Genomic DNA, 18836 nt, shown 5'->3' with positions numbered 1-18836 from the left:
GAGATATGGGGTGCCACAGAGTTCTATATTGTCCCCCATGTTGTTTAACATCTACATGAAACCGCTGGGAGAGGTCATCCGGGGATTTGGAGTTGGGTGCCATCAGTATACTGTTGACACTCAGCTCTATCTCTCCTTTCCACCTGACTCCAGGGTGGCTGTCTCTGTCCTGGAGCATTGCCTGGAGGCAGTTGGGATCTGGATGAGGGCAAACAAGCTGAGATTAAATCCGGACAAGACAGAGGTCTTCCTGGTGCAGAAATCCACGATGCGGGTGCTGGACTATCGCCCTGCTCTGAATGGGGTTGCACTCCCCCTGAAAGAGCAGGTTCGCAGCTTGGGGTTTCCCCTGGACTCGCAGCTCCTCCTGGATGTCCAGGTGTCGAATGTGGCCAGGGGTGCCTTTGCCCAGCTCTGGTTGGTGCGCCAGCTGTGGCCATACCTGTCTCGGGCGGATCTGGCCACGGTGGTCCATGCCATAGTGACATGAAGATTAGATTATTGTAATGCGCTCTATGTGGGGCTGCCCCTGAGGATGGTCCAGAAGCTACAACTAGTGCAAAATGCGACAGCTCGGGTAGTTGCTGGGGGTCGGTGGTTTGACTCTGTCATGCTGCTACTCCAGCAACTGCACTGGCTGCCCAATCGTTCCCAGACTGAATTCAACGTGCTGGTTATGACCTTTAAAGCCCTAAACGGCTTGGGACCAGCATATTTGAGAGACCGCCTTCTTCCGTATAATCCGGTCCGTTCTCTAAGGTCATCACAACAGGGGCCCTGTTAGTTGCGCCGTCATCAAGAGTGGTGAAGGGAATGGCGGCCAGTAACAGGGTCTTTTTGATGGTGGAACCAGCACTATGGAATTCCTTCCCCTTTGAATTGAGAGCAGCTTCCTCATTATTAACGTTCCGATGGGGCCTGAAGACTTTTTTATTCAGGAAAGCCTTCGAGGCACTGTAAGGGCTGTTTTTATAAATTTATAAATTATGTCTTTTACTGCGTGCTTTTAATCTGCTATGTATTTTATCTTGTTTTAATTGTTTTTAAGTGTTTTGTATTTTTAATGTTTGTTGCCTTGCATTTTAACTTGATTGTTAGCTGCCTTGGGTGCCCTTCAAGGAGAAAGGCAGAATACAAATCAATCAATCAATCAATCAAATAAATAAATGGCTATTATCAACATGGCGCAATGAGCACATTGGGAAGCAAATAATTAAAAAACCCAACATTTAAAATTATCTGACCATATATTAATCCATAATCAGTTATACTTATTTAATTGTACTTACTAAATAACCCAACTAAGACCACTAAGGGTAGATTCCACAAAGCACTGATTGACCATAGAGATCCATTACTACTTGGACATTTTGCTACTGCCATTTTTAGTAGCTTTTCCTATGCGTAAAGGTTCTCCTTTTCTGTTTTCTACCCAGAGACAGAAATTGTTTAAAATATGTGTCCTCTCCCAAACTCAGGTAACTAACCACAGGTATAAAACCAGCAACATATTATGTAAATCCAGCCATAATCTTTTTTATCCTAAATCAACCATTTTCAACCACTGTGCCGTGGCACACTGGTGTGCTGCAAGTGGTCCACAGGTGTGCCACAGGAATTTGGGGGAAGGTCATTTATTAACAGGGCCAATGGGAGATGTGAGCCCCCACTGGCAGCATGGTGTGCCTTGTCAATTGTCAAAAACCTGGTGGCCTTGACCATTTTAGTGCCTTGTCAGTGTGCCATAAGATGGAAAAGGTTGAAAAGCACTGCCCTAGATACTGAAATTCAGAAAGATGTTAGAATTGAATAAAATGATTTATCGGTCAAAAAAGTAGGACCCAACAGAAAAATAAGACTGGCAAGTCTCCTCACTAAACCTACAGAATATAATGGCTTCTCATGTTATTAGCATTATGAGAAAGCCCTCAAGCAGCTGAAAAATTGTGACAGAACAAGTCTGTAATTAACTACACGTAATACTCAGTGGCAAACATCCTCCAGGCTACCAAGTACCACTATTTTAAGAATCAAGCACAGTGGCACCTCGCATAACAAATGCGCCGCGCAGCGAAAAACTCGCAGAACGAAAGCCTTTTGCGAAGTTTGGTAACTCGCACAACGAATTTTTATGACCCTTGCTTCGCAAGACGAATTTTTTTTTTTGGTTTGACTTAGGGGGGATCTTCATGCCAGTTTATGATCCCGTTCACCCTAGTAAGGGGCGGACCTTCATGTCAGTTTATGATCCCGTTCACCCTAGTAAGGGGCGGATCTTCATGTCAGTTTATGATCCTGTCCACCCTAGTAAGGGGAAGATCTTTATGTAAGTAAGTCCCATTATGCTTGCTCCCAGGAAAGTTTGCACAGGATTACAGCCTTCAAACTCCCCACTCAGCATCCCCCCATCGCTCATTCACCCTCTCACTGCCCCATTTCCTTCACGTTTCCCCCCATGATCACAGCAAAAGCAAGCAATTGAGTGCAGCTGCTCTGTCCTCCCCAGCTTAGATCACAATCCTGTGCGTGTCTCCTCAGAAGTAAGTCCCATTGTGCTTACTCCCAGGAAAGTGTGCACAGGATTACAGCCTTCAAGCTCCCCACTCAGCATCCCCCCTTTTTGAAATCCCCTGTACAGTATGTATGCCTTTAAAGAGCACTTAATAAACACTTTGTAAACCAAATTGGACTTTGTTCTGACTTTTCTTGCCCATAGGAACGCATTAATTAAATTTCAATGCATTCCTATGGGAAAACGCGCTTCGCAAAACGAAAAACTCACATAACGAAAGGACTCACGGAACGGATTAATTTCGTTATGCGAGGCACCACTGTACTATATATGTATGCAAACCTGCATTATGATAATTGCCCTTGTGGCTCTTTCACACACCTTTCTATTTTAAGAGCTATTATTTTAAGAAGGAAACAATGCACTTCATATGCAGAGCCACCACAGTGTACCCATTTGCTATGAAGATTACACCTCTTTCCCAATTGTAGGATAACAACTGATATCTACACACTAGAACAGTGGTTCCTAAAGTACTCCTCAGAAGGCGGGAACCACTTAAGACTGTGCAGGAGCGGGGAATGGCAGCAACTCGATCCCCAGAACTCCAATGCTGCTGCAGCTGACTGGGGTTTTTTTTAAGCTTACCTTACCTAACTCCAGCCTCTGGGGGGTGTGGGGAGCCCTGTGGGACCCTCTGCAGAGCTCCCCAAGACTCTGCAGGGCTGTAAAAACACGACTGGAAACCACTTTCGGTTTCACAACCAGAAGTCATTTCCGATTTTATTTTTTACACCTACAGAGGCTTGGGGAGTCCTGCAGAGGCCTCCGTGTGACCCCCCACTCCCCCTGGAGGCCAGAGCCATGGTAGTTAAAAAAACACACCCCAATCAGCCCTAGGAGTAGCACAATCCTGGGGATCCCATTGCTGCCATTCCCCCCTGTGCCCAGGCCACAGCAGAGTGTTTCCCTGACTGGTGGGTCATGACCCACCAGTTTGGGAACCACTGCACTATAATGAAATCACCTGCAGCATTTGTAGAGCAGTTCCATGCTAAGTGGGACAACCCTATGAAAGTACCACATGCGGCCCCAGTATCCTACTAGCCTAAAACTGTAATCCTATAAACATTTTCTTGTACGTCCCACTGAACACAGACATACTTCTAAATCGACAAGTCTAGAAACACTGCTGCAAAAGCCTTACTTCCAAGATTTGCCTGTGCATAGGTTTCACAATGCAACAAGTGAACTACTGCACTAGAGAATTTGATTTAAAATTTCTCTTGTGCCCACTCAGACTTGGAGGCCACTTCAATTCTCAAGTGCACTTTAATGCTCAGGTGCTATGCACCTGAGTCCTATGATTAGAAAGTATTGTGCTCGCTACCTCTTTTACTTCTGCTGCATGGAACCTGTTTCATTCCATACTTACTATGAACTTGGAGCAAGGGTAAAAATTGTGAGGCAGTAACCAGTGATATGAAATAAAGATTCTGCTTTTTAAAAGCATGTATTGAATCTGATCCAAATCACTATGTAGCAAGATCCATCCATCTAAGTATTTTTGACCCCACCTCAAACAAAATCCATGAGCACAACTTAACATAAAATTGTTGGATTCAGAACTGATCTGTAATGCAAAGGTAGTAACTGCTAAGGAGGAAAATATTCAGCAGCTCTGATGTATGCATATATCTTCTATAAACAAATGCAATGGTGTGCAGACATTGACTGCAGAATAAGGCTTTAAACACTGGCTTTGAAAAGTATGGTGAAGAATTTACAATAAATAAAATACTCACAATCATTATTTGGAGGAGCAACTTTCTTAGGCTCTGGTTGATCTGCAAAATTAAGATGTTTTTTAAATTTTTTTTTATCATGAATATAAGCAACTTAAATAAATGGCTGTTCCAGCAGTGCAAAATGCAACTTGTCCAATGCATTTTAGCAAGTTTTTGAAATTTCAGGGCATAGATCATCTAAACAAAGAAAAATCTTATGTGTTTAGCGCTTGGTTAGTATAGTCAAAGGGAAAAAATGCATAATACTTCCATTTATCAGATAACATGATCAATGGTTTAATAAGGCACACAGGTTTAAACACACTATTACAGATATCCAGACACTAAACATAACTAACAAACATTGAATTGCATTATTAGTAATTTGACACTAAAGCTAATGATGCTTCTGTAACAAAAACTGAAAAGACCACCATTGTGAGAAAGAATCATTTAACAATTATGTCTGACAACAACCACAATACTAAATAGAAAATCAAAATTTAAGGTTCAACCAACACATAGCAATACAATCTCATCTGGGAACTGTCGTAGAGACTTCCTAGCCATATACTGAAAATCTCATGGCATAAGACTTCAAAACAGCAGATTCAACACCACTACCATTCAAATCCGTTTAGTATGAGTGAAAGTCGTAGATAACCGATATCTGATAAAAATTACTTCAAATGTTTCCTTCCCACCCCATATTCAGGAATATATGATGAACCATCATGATTAAGTGCAGCAAAAGTCAGACACATATTCCAAGAAATATTTGTGTCATCAATTTCAAAAGATCCACTAGTTCATTTCACGTTTACATACTAAACACAGGTAATAAATAAAAATTCCTGCCTTTAAAAGGAGAGGGCATTCCCTCCCAGTGTGTTGTACTGCTCGGACTTGTCCAAGAGCCATCTACACATAAAATAAAAAGAATACATTACATACATCATTTGAAGCATCATTAGCTCATTTTTGAATATTAAAAACCTCACTATTAATAAAAAGGCACTTTAATAAAGTACACAAGTACTCCTTGTCAAGAGCCTTCAAAATTTTCTGTAAACTAAATCATAATGCTTCAAAACCTACACACTTCCCCAAGATCAGACAATTTTCTTCATGAATTTTAAATTATATAGTACTTTTAGAAGATAAATATATCAAACCTGGTTAAGCTCAAAGTGGTTTAAAAAAACACAACTTGCTACACAGTTCAGTAGTTTAGAACTACAAAATTATAGCACGATTTTTCACTTTCCAAGCAAGTTAAAATAAAACATTTTCTCCAAATCTAGTTTTAATGCTCATCTTTTCACGAAATTCATTACGTTTAAAAATATGCTGCACCTGCAAGATGCAAGTTGTATATTTATTCTACATACGACAAACCGTCTTGTTTGAAAATTATAAACACGTATATAAACATAATTTTAATGACTATAGAAGTTGTTAATCCTAGGATACAAATCAAGTTTTAACATACCTATAAAAATGAATTTTAAATAATATATCTTTCACCTACCTTAGTACTGATTTTTTTAAATTAAAAATTACTGCTATCCGCTGAATAGCAAATGTGATCTCAAACGCTACAAACTTCAAAACAGTTGTATCTAATGGTCATGTTGTTCAGATTTATTAAGATGGACTATTCCGTTTTCTAATCATAAATTATGTACGTACTTAAGAAAAATATAACGCACACTTCACACACACCCTTTCACCAAAGTTTATAATTTCGAAAATGGAATAGATTAGCTTCTTATGTACTTATTAACAGCATACCTCCGTCTTCCAGAGGTCTTTTTTGTCCTCCATAACTGTAATCGTTTGAATTCACCGATGTCCCCGATTCATTTCCAATTTTTGCCGCAATCTGAAAAAAGGTAAATAGTAATATTCTCACTTTCCACTGCATATACTCAATAAAAATAAAAGTTATTGTAGAAAACAAGTAGTTTCTTTTTGCTGGAAAAGCCATCTTACATCAAATTAAGAACATGTTAAACAACAAGATTCACTGAAAGGTTACTCTGGCTAACTATTTACACAACCTTCAACAATGTATGCACAAACTTAAATCAGGTTGAATGACTACAATAAAGGTAAGACCCCATACCCACAGATTCAATTACCCACAGGCCCCCGTGTGCCCATTAACATAGCTTAGATTCTTACTGAGGTAAATATATTTTTCCTTATATAGGCTTCTATAAGCATTCAAGCTTATAGCTATGAACAAGGAGGCTGCCAGCAGCCTGAATGCTTGAAAAGACTCAATCGACATTAACAGGAAGCAGGAAGTTAATTGCATTCAGGCTGATTGCAGCTGGCCTGAAGTGACTATACAGTGACCTATATAAGGAAGCAAATTTTTGCCTTATAAGGATCACTATACTGAACACCATACCTACACTAATGGGTGCATGGGGGCCTGTGCAGGAGGCGAGGAAACAGGGCTCCTGCATATCTGTGGTGGGGCCCCTGGAATGGATCTCCCACAGATATAGGGGCCTGCCTGTATATACTTATACATACATACACACACACACACACACACACTCTCTTCACAGAATCCCACAACACAGATGGGCAGCAGATAGCAAACTACCAATTATTCTTCTGAAATAATTAGGTAAAACAGTGAACTTGTTCCCTGAATCCTCCCCACATCCACTGATTCCAGATGTCAGTCATCTGATGTGTTACCACATCACCTACCACTGAAAGTACTATGTTAGCTGTCTTGGAGTTTACCATTACCCATTCACTTTGGCCCAGGAGGGCGGAGAGAGGAATCATACCAGACAGGCAGCAACTAAACATGGTAGCATCACACAGTATCCCAGGACATTATTAGTAGTAGGTAAAAAGCACAACCACAGATCTACTTGCTATATACCACTTCCTATATACCACTTGCTATATACTTTCAAAAGGCAGCAGCTAATTTAATTTCAAGGAACTTTCAGAATTCCATTAGTTACGTGATTTTTCTCTGTAAACCACTTTGTGAACTTTTTGTTGAAAAGCAGTATATAAATACTGCTTAATAACAATAACAATAATGTCCCTACTCCCACTTTAAAAACAGGATCCTAAAGCATATTTATCTAGAAGAAAATCCTGCATTCAATTGAACCAACAAGGCACCTACCTACTACAATTCCAAATTGTGTTTTGGAGTGTAATCTTTAACATCACAGTCAGTCAAAGTGAAATACAACTAGAGTGGCTCAAAAAACCACTCTAAAAAGCAAAACAAACACCATCGAAACATGGTTTCGTGTTATGCAGTCAAGCTTTATGGTTGCAGGTGGTTTAGGAAACTTTTTAATACCTGATCTTCAAAGTCATATTCAAAAACTAGTTTGTCACAAACCATAAAGTGGAGTGGGAGGAGAAAACATTAGCAGGAAAGAGCTAATCCCATGCCAATTCCAATGCAATGCCCACTGCAGTCTTAACCCTAATTGGTCCCTGCTCCATGGTTGCTATTTAACTTTAAAAATACACCATTTCCAATGGTGTAGAAAAAGAAATTCTGTCCTTTATACAAAATTAGACAAGAAACTGGCGGAAAAAAGCTGCTGGCAGCAGCATGAGCCATTTGTCCAAGAGAATTTCTCACAGTATGAATTATTTTGCCCTTCTCAGTTCAATTCCACAACCCACTGTATTCAGACCTACTCTTGCTCTCAACCAAAAACAAAGAGAGCATTATGCTCCTTATACTGCAAGATCAGACCTTTTTTTCAACTGATATGGCATTTCTCAAAAAAACTCTGCAGTACAGTTCCATAGGAGTTGACTTCAACAGCTTAACTATTGAATTCAAGGCATTCTTAAAGATTACCCTAACTTTAATTTTTTGAAGCAAGAATTAACTTACATGTGCGTGAAGTTAGATACCAAGTCTGAGGGTATCTCTAACTGGTCTAAAACAAGTTACTAGGAAACCAGGCTTCAGATAACAAAATACAAGGCCAAGTAGCTTTACTGTAATGGCAGCAAATACTCCCACAACAAACAGGCAGCTAATTTACCAAACCAGGGCCAAACTACATAGGGATCATGAATATAAGTCTTACAAACATATTTATGCTAGAACCAACTGCAAAGTACTCTTCCTATACTTCAAACAGCAAAGAGGGGAGATTTAGAAACTGCTCTTATCTCACCAACTCAAAGGATGATGAAAAAGAGATTTAAAAAGGAACACTATACCCAAAGGAACATATAAAGTACAACAAACAATAGCAGCCAAAAAAAATAGGAGAGAAGCAAGCCTACAGAGCAGTGGTTCCCAACCTGGGGTACTTGTCAGGATTTTTAGGTGTACTTGAAAAAGAACTGAATAACGTTTGAAGAAAGCAGGTCTGTATTTGAATTACTTGCAGGGCTGGCAAACCAGGGAAGAAGGCTGCGAGCTGGCTGCAAACCCTCAGCAACTGCTGGTTTCTTCTTATCAATTTGCGTATTATCAGATTTGGATCAGTTACTAAAAACATATAAATCTGAAAGAACAGCAACTCTACTAACGACAAACATTCTGCTAACAGAATGCAGCATTTAAGGAAAAGGGCTACCAAAGAGGTATGCAAGCGCTGCAGAGGGAAAGCGGGCAGACTGTAAGAGAACAGTTTCCTCCTGTTACTGAGCACCAACAGATGCTACAGAGCTCCTGTGGTGAAATCAGGGATATCTTTTATATGGCTACAGACTTTCCAATCCCCAATAACTTCAAGCACAAAGCGGCCTGCTAGTCATCCAAAAAGCCACAACAGGGAGCCGGGCAAACTGTGAGCCCAACCCTATGTACATCTACTCAGAAGTAAGCCCACTTATAGTCAATGAGACTTACTCTCCAGTAAGTGTGGACAGGAGGGCATCCTATATTCACAAAGGCCTGGTGATGACTGGCTGAGCCCTAACTGGGGCGTGGAGGACCAAACACGCTCCCTCAGCCCTACTGCTTCAAGGGGTACACGGAGGAAGGGCGCACGCTGGAAGGACACCGCCACTCTGCCAAGGTGGAGAGGAAGGATGCTGGGGAGGGGCGGGCTCCGTCCAGACAAGGGCTGGCAGAGCAACCCCAAGCCCGGGCACCAGGAATCTCACCGAGTTAAATAGGATGAGCCTCCCCTCCTCATTGAGACTGCAGTCCAAGGCTCCAATCCCAGCCTGGGAGGAAGCCCACTGCCCATAATGGGCCTTACTTGCGAGTAGACAAGTGCAGAGCCGACTCTACACCACTTGAAATCTCAGCACCCCCTTCCCTCCCCGCCACTTCCAGCGGGCGCAACGGAGCTGCCCCAGTCTCCGCGCGGCGTGAGGCGACAGACAGGGCCGAGGCGCGAGGCCGCCTCAGCCCTCGAGGGCCGCGGGAGCGGCGCCGCCTCATACACACCTGCCGGGCCCGCTGCAGCGCGTCTTTGAAGGCGTCGTTGACCGCCCCGCCGCCTCCTCCGGGCGCGCCCCCAGAAGGGGGGGGCACCGTCGAGTAGTCCGCCATGTCCGCCTCCTACCGCGCTCCCTGCCTCCCAAGAAAGAAAGAAAATGGCGGCGGGCGGGACGCTTTCACATTCCTGCGTCGCATCGTGTTCCACGAGGAGGGCGGGGGAGCGGGACGCCCAATCTCGCGAGATTTCGATGAAAAGGCCGCGGGAGTCCAGGGACGGGAAACTTTGAAACTGGGAGGGGAAGGGGTTCTCGCGAGAGCAAAAGAGTGAGATTTTCCACACTCCAAGCTGGGGGGAGGTGTTCTCGCGAGAGCTGCTTTGGCAAAAGAGCGTGAGATTTCCACGCTTTAATAGGGATGGGAAGGCGTTCTCGCGAGAGGTCTGTGAGATTTTCACGCTTCAAAGGGGGGAGTTCTCACGGCAGGTGCCTTGGCACAACAATGTGAGATTTCTACGCTAAGCCAGGCGGTGGGGCGAAGGAGTTCTCGCGAGATGTGCCTCGGCAAACGAGATTTCAGGCTCCAAGCGGGAGGGGGAGAAGGAGTTCTCGCGAGAAGTGTCTCGGCGAGAGAGCGTGAGATTTCCACGCTCCAAGTCGGGCGGAGAGTTGCGTGAGGGGAGCGAAGAAATAAACGCGGTTTGTTTGAGAGCGCGACGTGATCTATGAAGGCACATCTCGCGAGAGTTGGCTGAGGCGCTCTCCCTGTATGGGTCCTTCAGTTCCAGGGTTCGGACAGCAGGCGGCGGAGGGCGGGGAGTGGTGGCGTTTGCGGCAGTTGCCGTCGTCTCAGGCTTGTGAGTGAGTCCGTTGCAGGGAAGAGGGCGTCGAGGGGAGGGGGGAGGCACTTCTCGGTTTCCTCCCTCCCCCCAGGGCAGGTCTGTGGGTGCTGTGAGTGTGCCCCCCTTCCTCCAGTCGCCCCGCGGGGCAGGCAGGGGGGCGTTGGGCCAGAGAAGGCCTGCTACTCGCTGCCTGGGGGGGGGGGGCTGTGGGCAGCTCCCACAGGGGTGTGGGGAGCTCTGTAGGGTCTGCTGCTGCACTGGCTGGGGCTGGGCTGGGCTTTGCAGCACAGTGATGTGTGGTGGGGGGGCAGGGGAGGCAGAGCCTCCTCACTGGAGCCCTTTGAAAAGTGCTGTCCCCGTGGGAGGCACGCAAGCACTCTCAACCTGCGTGGGTTGAGAGTGTTTGCGTGCCTCCCAAGGGGGTGGCACTTTTTGAAGGGTTCCAGTGGGGAGGCTCTGCCTCACCTGCCCACCGCCCCATATACTCATGTATAAGTCAAAATTCACACTTCAAAATCAGCCCTGAAAACCTTGGTTGACTTATACGCGGGTCAGTGCGGTGGCTGAGGCTTCTGGGAGCAGCCGACGGGTGAGGTGGGGGTGGGACTGGGCTTAGAAGCGGGACGTGGGGGAGAAAAACAGAGTCATTTCACCCCCAGTAATTACTCAGAGGCAGCAATGAAAAATAGTAGTCGTTTTAGCTTCTTCTCTAAACAGGGAGAGAAGTGAAGGCGCTAATGAGAACTGTAGGGTGTCTGCTGTGGAAGTGCAGCATGTACTCCTCACAAAGCCTACAACTCCCATAAGCACCTTCTTCTCCCTTCCTATTTGGAAAAGAAGGTAAAATGGGTCATTTTTTTCTTTTTTGACTTTTTCTGCTGCCTCAGAACAACTCCTGGTAAGTCATTTTTAAAGAATTTCATGCACCCCTAAGTTTTAATACCCCCCAAACTTATCTGAGGGTCAGAAAATTCCATGCTTTTGGTTCAAAAGCTTCTCTCGACTTATCTGTGAGATTGACTTATAGGCGCGTGCCTGCTTTATGTGAGGCTGTGTGAGGTTCCTTTATAGAAGCTTGTGTTTACTGAGGCTGTTTCACAAAATTCACCAACCATACAATAAAAAGCATGTTGTGTGTGTGTATTTGTTGTCGTTGTTGCAAGTATTTTCTGTTCCTTATTAACTAGGAACCTCACAAAGTGGTTTATAATATTAATAATGAATATTATTATTACAGCATTTGTGTACTGCCTTTCTTACTGACTCTCCCAACACATTGTGACAGTCATACAGACTCAGGGCGATTCACATAGGCAGGTGCAGGCATGTGCTGCTTAAAAACCTTCCGCTTAGCAATGGAGCGCAAATATGACAGTGGTCAAAGCACAACAAAGAGGCAGTCAGGTCTATCATAGCCTTCAGCAGAGTGTTTTTTTACAGAACAATCTGTTTTACAGATTACAGAGGCAATCTTTCTCCAGTAGCCTGTGCAGCCAGCTAGTGTCTGGCAGGGAGTGTCTGTTTACACAACAAAGGCACTAGATTGGACTGAATGTTCACTTAACAACCTAATCACATAGCAATGGGGATTGGAGAACCTATCCCTGTCAAGTGTAGCACACCTGTAGTTTATATAGCAAAATAAGGGAAAAGAGGGTTGCCTCTCCCAGAGGGCTTGTCTAAAAAGAGATGCTACCAAATGGCTGCTGGGAGAAGTTGCTATGATAGGATGAATTTAAATTTTTAAAATGTCTTTTAATGAACAGCTGTTCTTGTGGATGGACAAATGTTAGCTCGTGGGTGTGATTTTTAAATACAGGTCCAGTCTATTTATACACAGATTTGACTCAATACGAGTGGTGCCTGCAAATGAGAAGGAATGTGCTGATCCCTGGAGAAGGGGAAAAATGCACCCCTTCAATCAGTTTAAAAACTGAACAGTCCTTTAACAACAGCCTCCTTATTGAGAGAGAGAGAGGGCAGCTGGCTGACAATCCATCAATCCTTCTCTCTCCAGCGGACCCCTCCCTTCCCCCTGAGCACGTGAAAGAAAGGTGATCACTTTGCACTGGTGAAAGGAGGGGTGGGAGTGAAGCCTTTCTAAGCACTTGAGAGACTAATTGTTGGAGTGTCATCTTAATGACTCTGTCTTAACATCAGAATGGTCAGCAAGGCTATTTTTAAAGCAAAGAAACTTTGTTTTTTAAATTGATTTGCTATAGTGCATTTTTTGCCATCCACGTGACACGTGAGTACTTGGAATGGAACCCACATGAATAATGAGGCTCAACCTGTAGGTAGTGATGGAAGAACCAAAACACTCTGAGCTTTGTGACAGGTGTTTCATGACCATTTGACACCATGATTGATATTTTTTTCCTTGTATAGATATCTACCATGAATCTGTTAGAATGTAGACCACAAAGCTTTATTCCACAAGAAATTTGTAAACCTTTAAGTGCTTACAAAATCGTGTCATTTTCCCTAAGATGAGTTTTTCCTCAGTACAGTAGAGATTGTAGATTAGGATCTGAAGGCATTTCAAAGGAAGGTTTAGTGCTGGGCTTCCTCTTATTAGGAATTAAGTATCAGAAATCCATCTTATGAGAAATGATAACTGGGATAATTTATTGTAACGTTTGCTTGAAACATGAAAATAATAACTCGGCAGGTCTGTTGGTCCAAGTGCATAGGAAAGCACTTGCTCATATTCTGTCTTCATTTTCTGAAATTGTAGATGTTCAAGACATATGCTTGCAGTTTAGCTGCCACTCCCACAGCTATTTGTGTTAGAACATAGACTCACACAGGCTCTAGGAATAAGAGACACCCCCCCCCCCCAATTCATAATGTTTTCTCTGGAAGTTTCACAGAACATGTCTGCTTGGAAAACTGTCAGTCAGCTGAGCTTCAGGAAAAGAACAAGAAGCAGGGAGCAATCATAGGTCTACCACAGAAGGAGTAGGATGTATCAGTGTGAGACAGAGACCAAAATTGGGAAGAGTTGTGTATCACAGTCGCTAACCTTTATGGTTTTGATAAAAGTAAGAAACTCAATGGGAGAGGGAATTTGTTTGATATGCAGGAATTCTTGTAAGCCTAGCAATGCTGCTGATGTTGCTAAACTAATATTTTAATCTAAAAGACTATATAGTGGAAAGTAGGTGAACTGTAATAGAAGAGTATTTTTTACCTATGTTATAAAGGTATATGGTGATTAGTGTTGAATAGGGATCAAAGAGACCTCAGTTCAAATCTGCACTTAGCCCTAAGATTCACTGGATGATCCTAGACTCAATCACTATCTCTCAGCCCAAGCAAGTTTACAAGATTTTTTTTTAAGGCTAAAATGCTAAAAGGACTGTATATACCACCCTGGGCTCTGTAGAAGAGGTGAAAAACTTATGAAAATATACAGTGAACTTAGGAACTTTGGGTTCATCCACTAACTGAATCCGGCCAAAACTGACATTTTGGAATATGTAGTACTTTACATACCTTTCTAATACTGGATAAGATTGGTTTCTGTTTAGTGAAGTGACCTCTAGTGGTCTTAGTCAAGTCATGCTACAGTTTATAGCCAAAACTTTAAAATGTATTTTTTTAAAAAAGCACAAAACTGGTTAACCAAAATCATTAGCTACTGTGTTTGTTGCTTTTCAGACAGTACTTCCCTAACATTAGGAAGTTCAGGGTAGCCTTAAAAGGGTCCACCGTTTTGGTTGGGGGAGAACTCTTGAAAGTAAGGGATAAATTACAAGTTGTGTGGCTGTGCAGGTTTGTTCCCACCAGCACCATTAAGGAAAAAGAAGGGGTTGTAAAAGAGCGAAAAGGTGGGTCTTGGGGTTCTTTAACCCTTTCCTAATCAGTTACTTATCTACTCACAATGGTCTCTACTCTTTTCCTATGGGAAGAAAAGATGCAGGTTTATCTACCAGTCCTCTACCAGTCATCAAGGTTCCTTCATCTCATAGGGCTTTGATTTATAAGGAGGGGAGAAGAACCCCACCACTGAAAAACTAATCATACAGTTATATGGTTAATAGGTAGTTTGGTCCCAAAAGTACCTTGATAAAACTCTTATTTTCAAATGTACTAGTGCGGCAACCTTTGACTATAGTAGGCTATTTAAACCCTTTTTAATAACTGAAAGACATTTTGTTTATGTAGACAATGCATTAAATTAAAGTAAATTTTAGAATAGAGGGCAGCAGCGCTATCCTGCACACCTGATGTAGAACATCTATTTTAAAGATAAAGGTCGTCGTCATCCCTGGCGTTAAGCCTAGTCATGTCCGACTCTAGGGGTGGTGCTCATCTCCATTTCTAAGTCAAAGTGCTGGCATTTGTCCGTAGATTGTTTCCGTGGTCATGTGGCCAGCATGACTGGACGCCTAAGCACACAGAACGCCATTACCTTCCCATTGAGGTAGTACCTATTTATCTGCTCACATTTTTACATGCTTTGAACTGCTAGGTTGGCAGGAGCTGAGACAAGCAAAGGGAGCTCACCCCATCGTGCAGATATGAACTGCCAATCTTGCAGTCAACAGGCTCATCAGCTCAGCGGTTTAACCCGCCACACTACCACGTCCCATACGTCTGTTTTACTGCCCCTTTGTTTTTGTATACTACATGTGCCAGTGTCGTGTGTTAAATGGTCAATATTTTATCTATGTTTATTTTCTCCAAATTCAAGGCATGCTGAAGACATGCATTTGGGAACATGTACTAGTTACTTGCCTGGAGAATAAAAGCCAGACCAGTAACTTGACTAGGACTATGGCAAGATGCCATAGATCCACAGCCAAAGAAGGCTACACTTTGTTAAACCATGCACTCGCTCCTCCCCCCCCCATTGGTCCAGGGAATTCAATGTTCCAGATTTCCACAGATACTAGTTTATTCCTTAGGTTTTCATGTCTCAAATTCAAATGAAACATTCCAGCTCAGAATCCCACTGGAATAGCATGGTTTGCATCTTGAGATACCAGTGCCCTAATCATTAATTTAGCCACTCCAGATCTCAGCTAAAACTAAATATAGCCTGTTATAGGCTAACTAGGTTGTGGCAATTTCCACGGTCGCACCAAGAAGGACCACATTCCCTTCTATGAAGCCTGCTGTTTCTCCCTACCTTAGGCCACACATATAGGCATGCCAGGACTGCACATCTATGGTAGATTTTCCACTGCTACTAGAAATGCAGATTAAAAGTCATGTTTCCACCCTTTCACACAGATTGGGGCGTTATGTCTGCTAACCGCTCTCATGTTGTATTTTCCAGGGAGGGAGAAAGGTGAAGAGCAGCTTGATGTCCTTCCTTAACTTCTCTCCCTCTGTCATCCACACATACCCACACAATCACACTCAAGCCTTCTTTTGGGGGCTTGCAAGGCTGAACAAGGCATTGAGAGATGAGAGATCAATTGCTGTATGAGCAAAAGCAGTTGGAAGGAGGTTTTAATCAAAGGAAAAAGTCAGACTCTATGTTTCATATCTAGAGGCAACATTCCAAAATAAAGTAAAAACAGAGTTTCACCAACACTTCTCTGATTTAAAGCATCCAGTTACAAAGCAGCATCCTCTTGGTATTGAAGGGAAAGATCTAGATAGGTGTTAACTCCTTCCTAGCTGGTCAAATCATGGCTGGCATTTTGCAAAGCTTAACTCATGTTGCTTTCTGGCTTCCATCTCACTAGCACAAGTCTCTTTTATCTCCTTTGTTTGGAAGCCTAACCCCTCCCCTTCTGCTGATAGACTGGTTTTAAGTTAACTGCCATTCAAATTTTCCTGCTCCTAAGTCAGGTGAGCAGACCTATGACCAGTTATGAGCTAGTTTTGATCAGGGTTCTTGGTCTCTGGTGCTACCAAGCAATCATGGGATTCCAGTTAACATTTGAAAAAGCTATATGTGATACTTGATCTAGAATAGATCCTAGGTCAACCTTGGTGTATACAGAAAACTGTCATGAGGGAGATTTTCTTAAGAGAGGGGTGCTTGCTTATTACTTGGATAAGGAGGCCTCTTTTAAATACTGGTTCTCTTATAATTAACCAAGGGAGAGCAATTGCCCCTATTCATCTCAGAACAGCATCGTTTCCAATGTTCATTGGTGTTCAGTGGTACCTTCCATGTGTCTTTTTCAGATTATTGCTGAGGTTCTCAAACTGTAGCATCACAATGCCCCTGCCTGAGAGTCTCAGCCCCTGACCTCTTAAGGAGTGGGGGAAGGGAGAAGGCAGCGATATAATCCCATCGCTAACAGGGGTGAAGGAGGAGTGCTTTTACTTACAGAGGGCTGCTGCAAGCTCGAAGAGTTGCAGGGAGCCCTGCACAGCCCTCTTCAGGGCTCCTCAAATCTTGGAATACTGAAAATAAATGATTGGAAACCAGACTTACTTCAGGCGTATTACTCCCAAGAAGTTTGAGAACCCCTGGATTACTAAACTGTATAAGCCTCTTGGGACAATTTCATCTTGAAAAGGAATGTAACTTTAAGTTGCTTGATACAGTGTATTTTGTAGTACCTCTTGATTGTTAATCAGTTCCTGTTGTCCAGTGGAATAGATAGGTAGCCCCTACCATTCTTTACGTGCAAGGCAAATGATGCTTTAATGTATTATGTGGTGTTCTTTCACTTTTCTTCTCTCCAAAATATCAGGCATACTCCTGAGTATATTAGTAATACAAAATAATATATTGTATCTAATGTGTATGAAGAGAAGTACAGTAGCTTCTGTTTTTCTTAACTACTGATAAAAGGTCACTTATGACTTTTGGAATCCTTCAAAAATGAAAGCAAACAGCATTATATATATTTTGATCTTCATTACAGTTCTAAATAGAAACATATTTTTATAACTTCTCTTGTGTGACCAGAAGGGACAGGGGAGACTATTTAAAAATCTCTGCTTTATTTACAGTAATGTACCATGTTCCTGTCGGTCAGCTTTCAACAGCCAAATCCAGCTTTTTTCTTACTGACTTTGTAGTATAAAAGAATCTGCCCTCTGTAAACTTTAGCACTGTGAGTCATACTCCTAACGTGGGGGTGTAGAAAAGCCCCTGGGAGTAACTATCTACCATGGATACTTGGAAACATGCTCCACCTCCTGAAATACATCACATGTCCACAGCTGAAATTTGTGCTGTTCCTTTTATGGTAAAGTATTGATAGCATTAATTTTGTTCCACCCTGCTTGGGGAAAAGTAACTGTAACAAAGGCATGCACTGTTGGTTGTGAAGTATTTTGCTTGGAGTACTTCCATGTAAGAAATACATCTTGTGGAATCCTATATTTAAATATTTCAGAAAATAACACTAACATCACTTATTCCCTGTGGCATATATTTGTAATTATCTTTGTCCTTAGCCCTATTACATAGCCCATCTTTATCCATAGCCCTATCTTTGTCCATTACCCTATTAGTAATTTTGATCTCACACTTCCATTGTATAGTGTCCTTCCCAATGTTTTTCAAATATTGGTTGACTTCTTAAAATGCTAAGTCAAATATTGGTTGACTTCTAGCATTGTCAAATGCTAGAGCACTAAAGTTTTTCTCAGGAAGCTGCCCCTGAAACAAGGAGAAATTCTTTGCTTTCAGGACATGATGCTTATACTCTGATCTTGGATTCTATGCAGTTGTTGTGTCATGTTAATGTTCAGCTGTTGAGTGTTCAGTATCCTTTGTGTGACATTGGATTCAATGGCTGCATAAAATTCTTTGCTTGTGTACAGGTCACAAATAGCATGAGCAGCAACAGTGTGGATACTTTTTTCTTTAAACTTCAGTTGTTGTATATATTCTCTCGTTCTCATTGTTTTTAAAAAAATGGTTTCTGTATTGCAGCTGCCAAAAAGGCTGTTGAAGGAGGCTGTTGAGCTTGTGCTTAGCAACTGAAAGTGGGAGAAGCTGTTTACATAACGTTTTCTACCCTATCTCAAAGCATAATAGTCTGTTATTTTCCTTCTTATAATTAAATTATAAGAAGGAAAATATAATTAAATATAATTAAATTATAATATACTTGGAATTAACTAGTTGTTTGCTTATGGTGAGGAAGGATTTGTGGTGGCCGATCCTTTAGTCCAGGGGTGTCAAACATAAGGCCTGGGGGCCTGATGCGCCCCCCCCCCCGAAGCTTTTTATCCAGCCCTCAGGCTCTTAGCTGCTGAGGTGTTACAGCTGAAATGGCAGCCCACATGAAAATTGGGCTTTCCCAAATCTTGAAATATGATCAAGATTTGCATACTTTCTCTTATGTCATTTGCAATTAA

At 42.5% G+C, this 18836-nt stretch overlaps 2 protein-coding genes across 8 annotated transcripts in view; one reads left to right on the top strand and one right to left on the bottom strand.

The window, feature by feature from the left end:
• Nucleotides 1-9913, bottom strand: part of FUBP1 (far upstream element binding protein 1) — a 43046-nt gene extending 33133 nt beyond the window's left edge. For 5 of the 7 annotated variants that reach the window (XR_010794292.1, XR_010794291.1, XR_010794293.1 and 2 more), the window contains exons 1-4: nt 9719-9913; nt 6094-6184; nt 5158-5220; nt 4318-4359 (exon numbers count right to left, since the gene is read on the bottom strand). Coding sequence is in view for 4 of the 7 variants with exons in the window: in XM_066623424.1 (XP_066479521.1) it covers nt 4318-4359; nt 5158-5220; nt 6094-6184; nt 9719-9823 (301 nt within the window). In the remaining 3 variants the exon portion in view is untranslated. The remainder of the gene's footprint in view (nt 1-4317; nt 4360-5157; nt 5221-6093; nt 6185-9718) is intronic. The other 2 variants (XM_066623426.1, XM_066623427.1) reach the window with 1 other exon arrangement.
• A 554-nt stretch (nt 9914-10467) lies between these two features.
• The window catches only part of DNAJB4 (DnaJ heat shock protein family (Hsp40) member B4), a 35629-nt gene continuing 27260 nt past the window's right edge, over nt 10468-18836 (top strand). Inside the window, exon 1 of the mRNA XM_066623829.1 lies at nt 10468-10565. The gene's annotated coding sequence lies outside the window, so the exon portion shown is untranslated. The remainder of the gene's footprint in view (nt 10566-18836) is intronic.

Source organism: Tiliqua scincoides, chromosome 4 (genome assembly GCF_035046505.1).
Source record: "Tiliqua scincoides isolate rTilSci1 chromosome 4, rTilSci1.hap2, whole genome shotgun sequence".
NCBI lineage: Eukaryota > Metazoa > Chordata > Lepidosauria > Squamata > Scincidae > Tiliqua > Tiliqua scincoides.
This window is presented reverse-complemented; position numbering and strand designations above follow the sequence as displayed.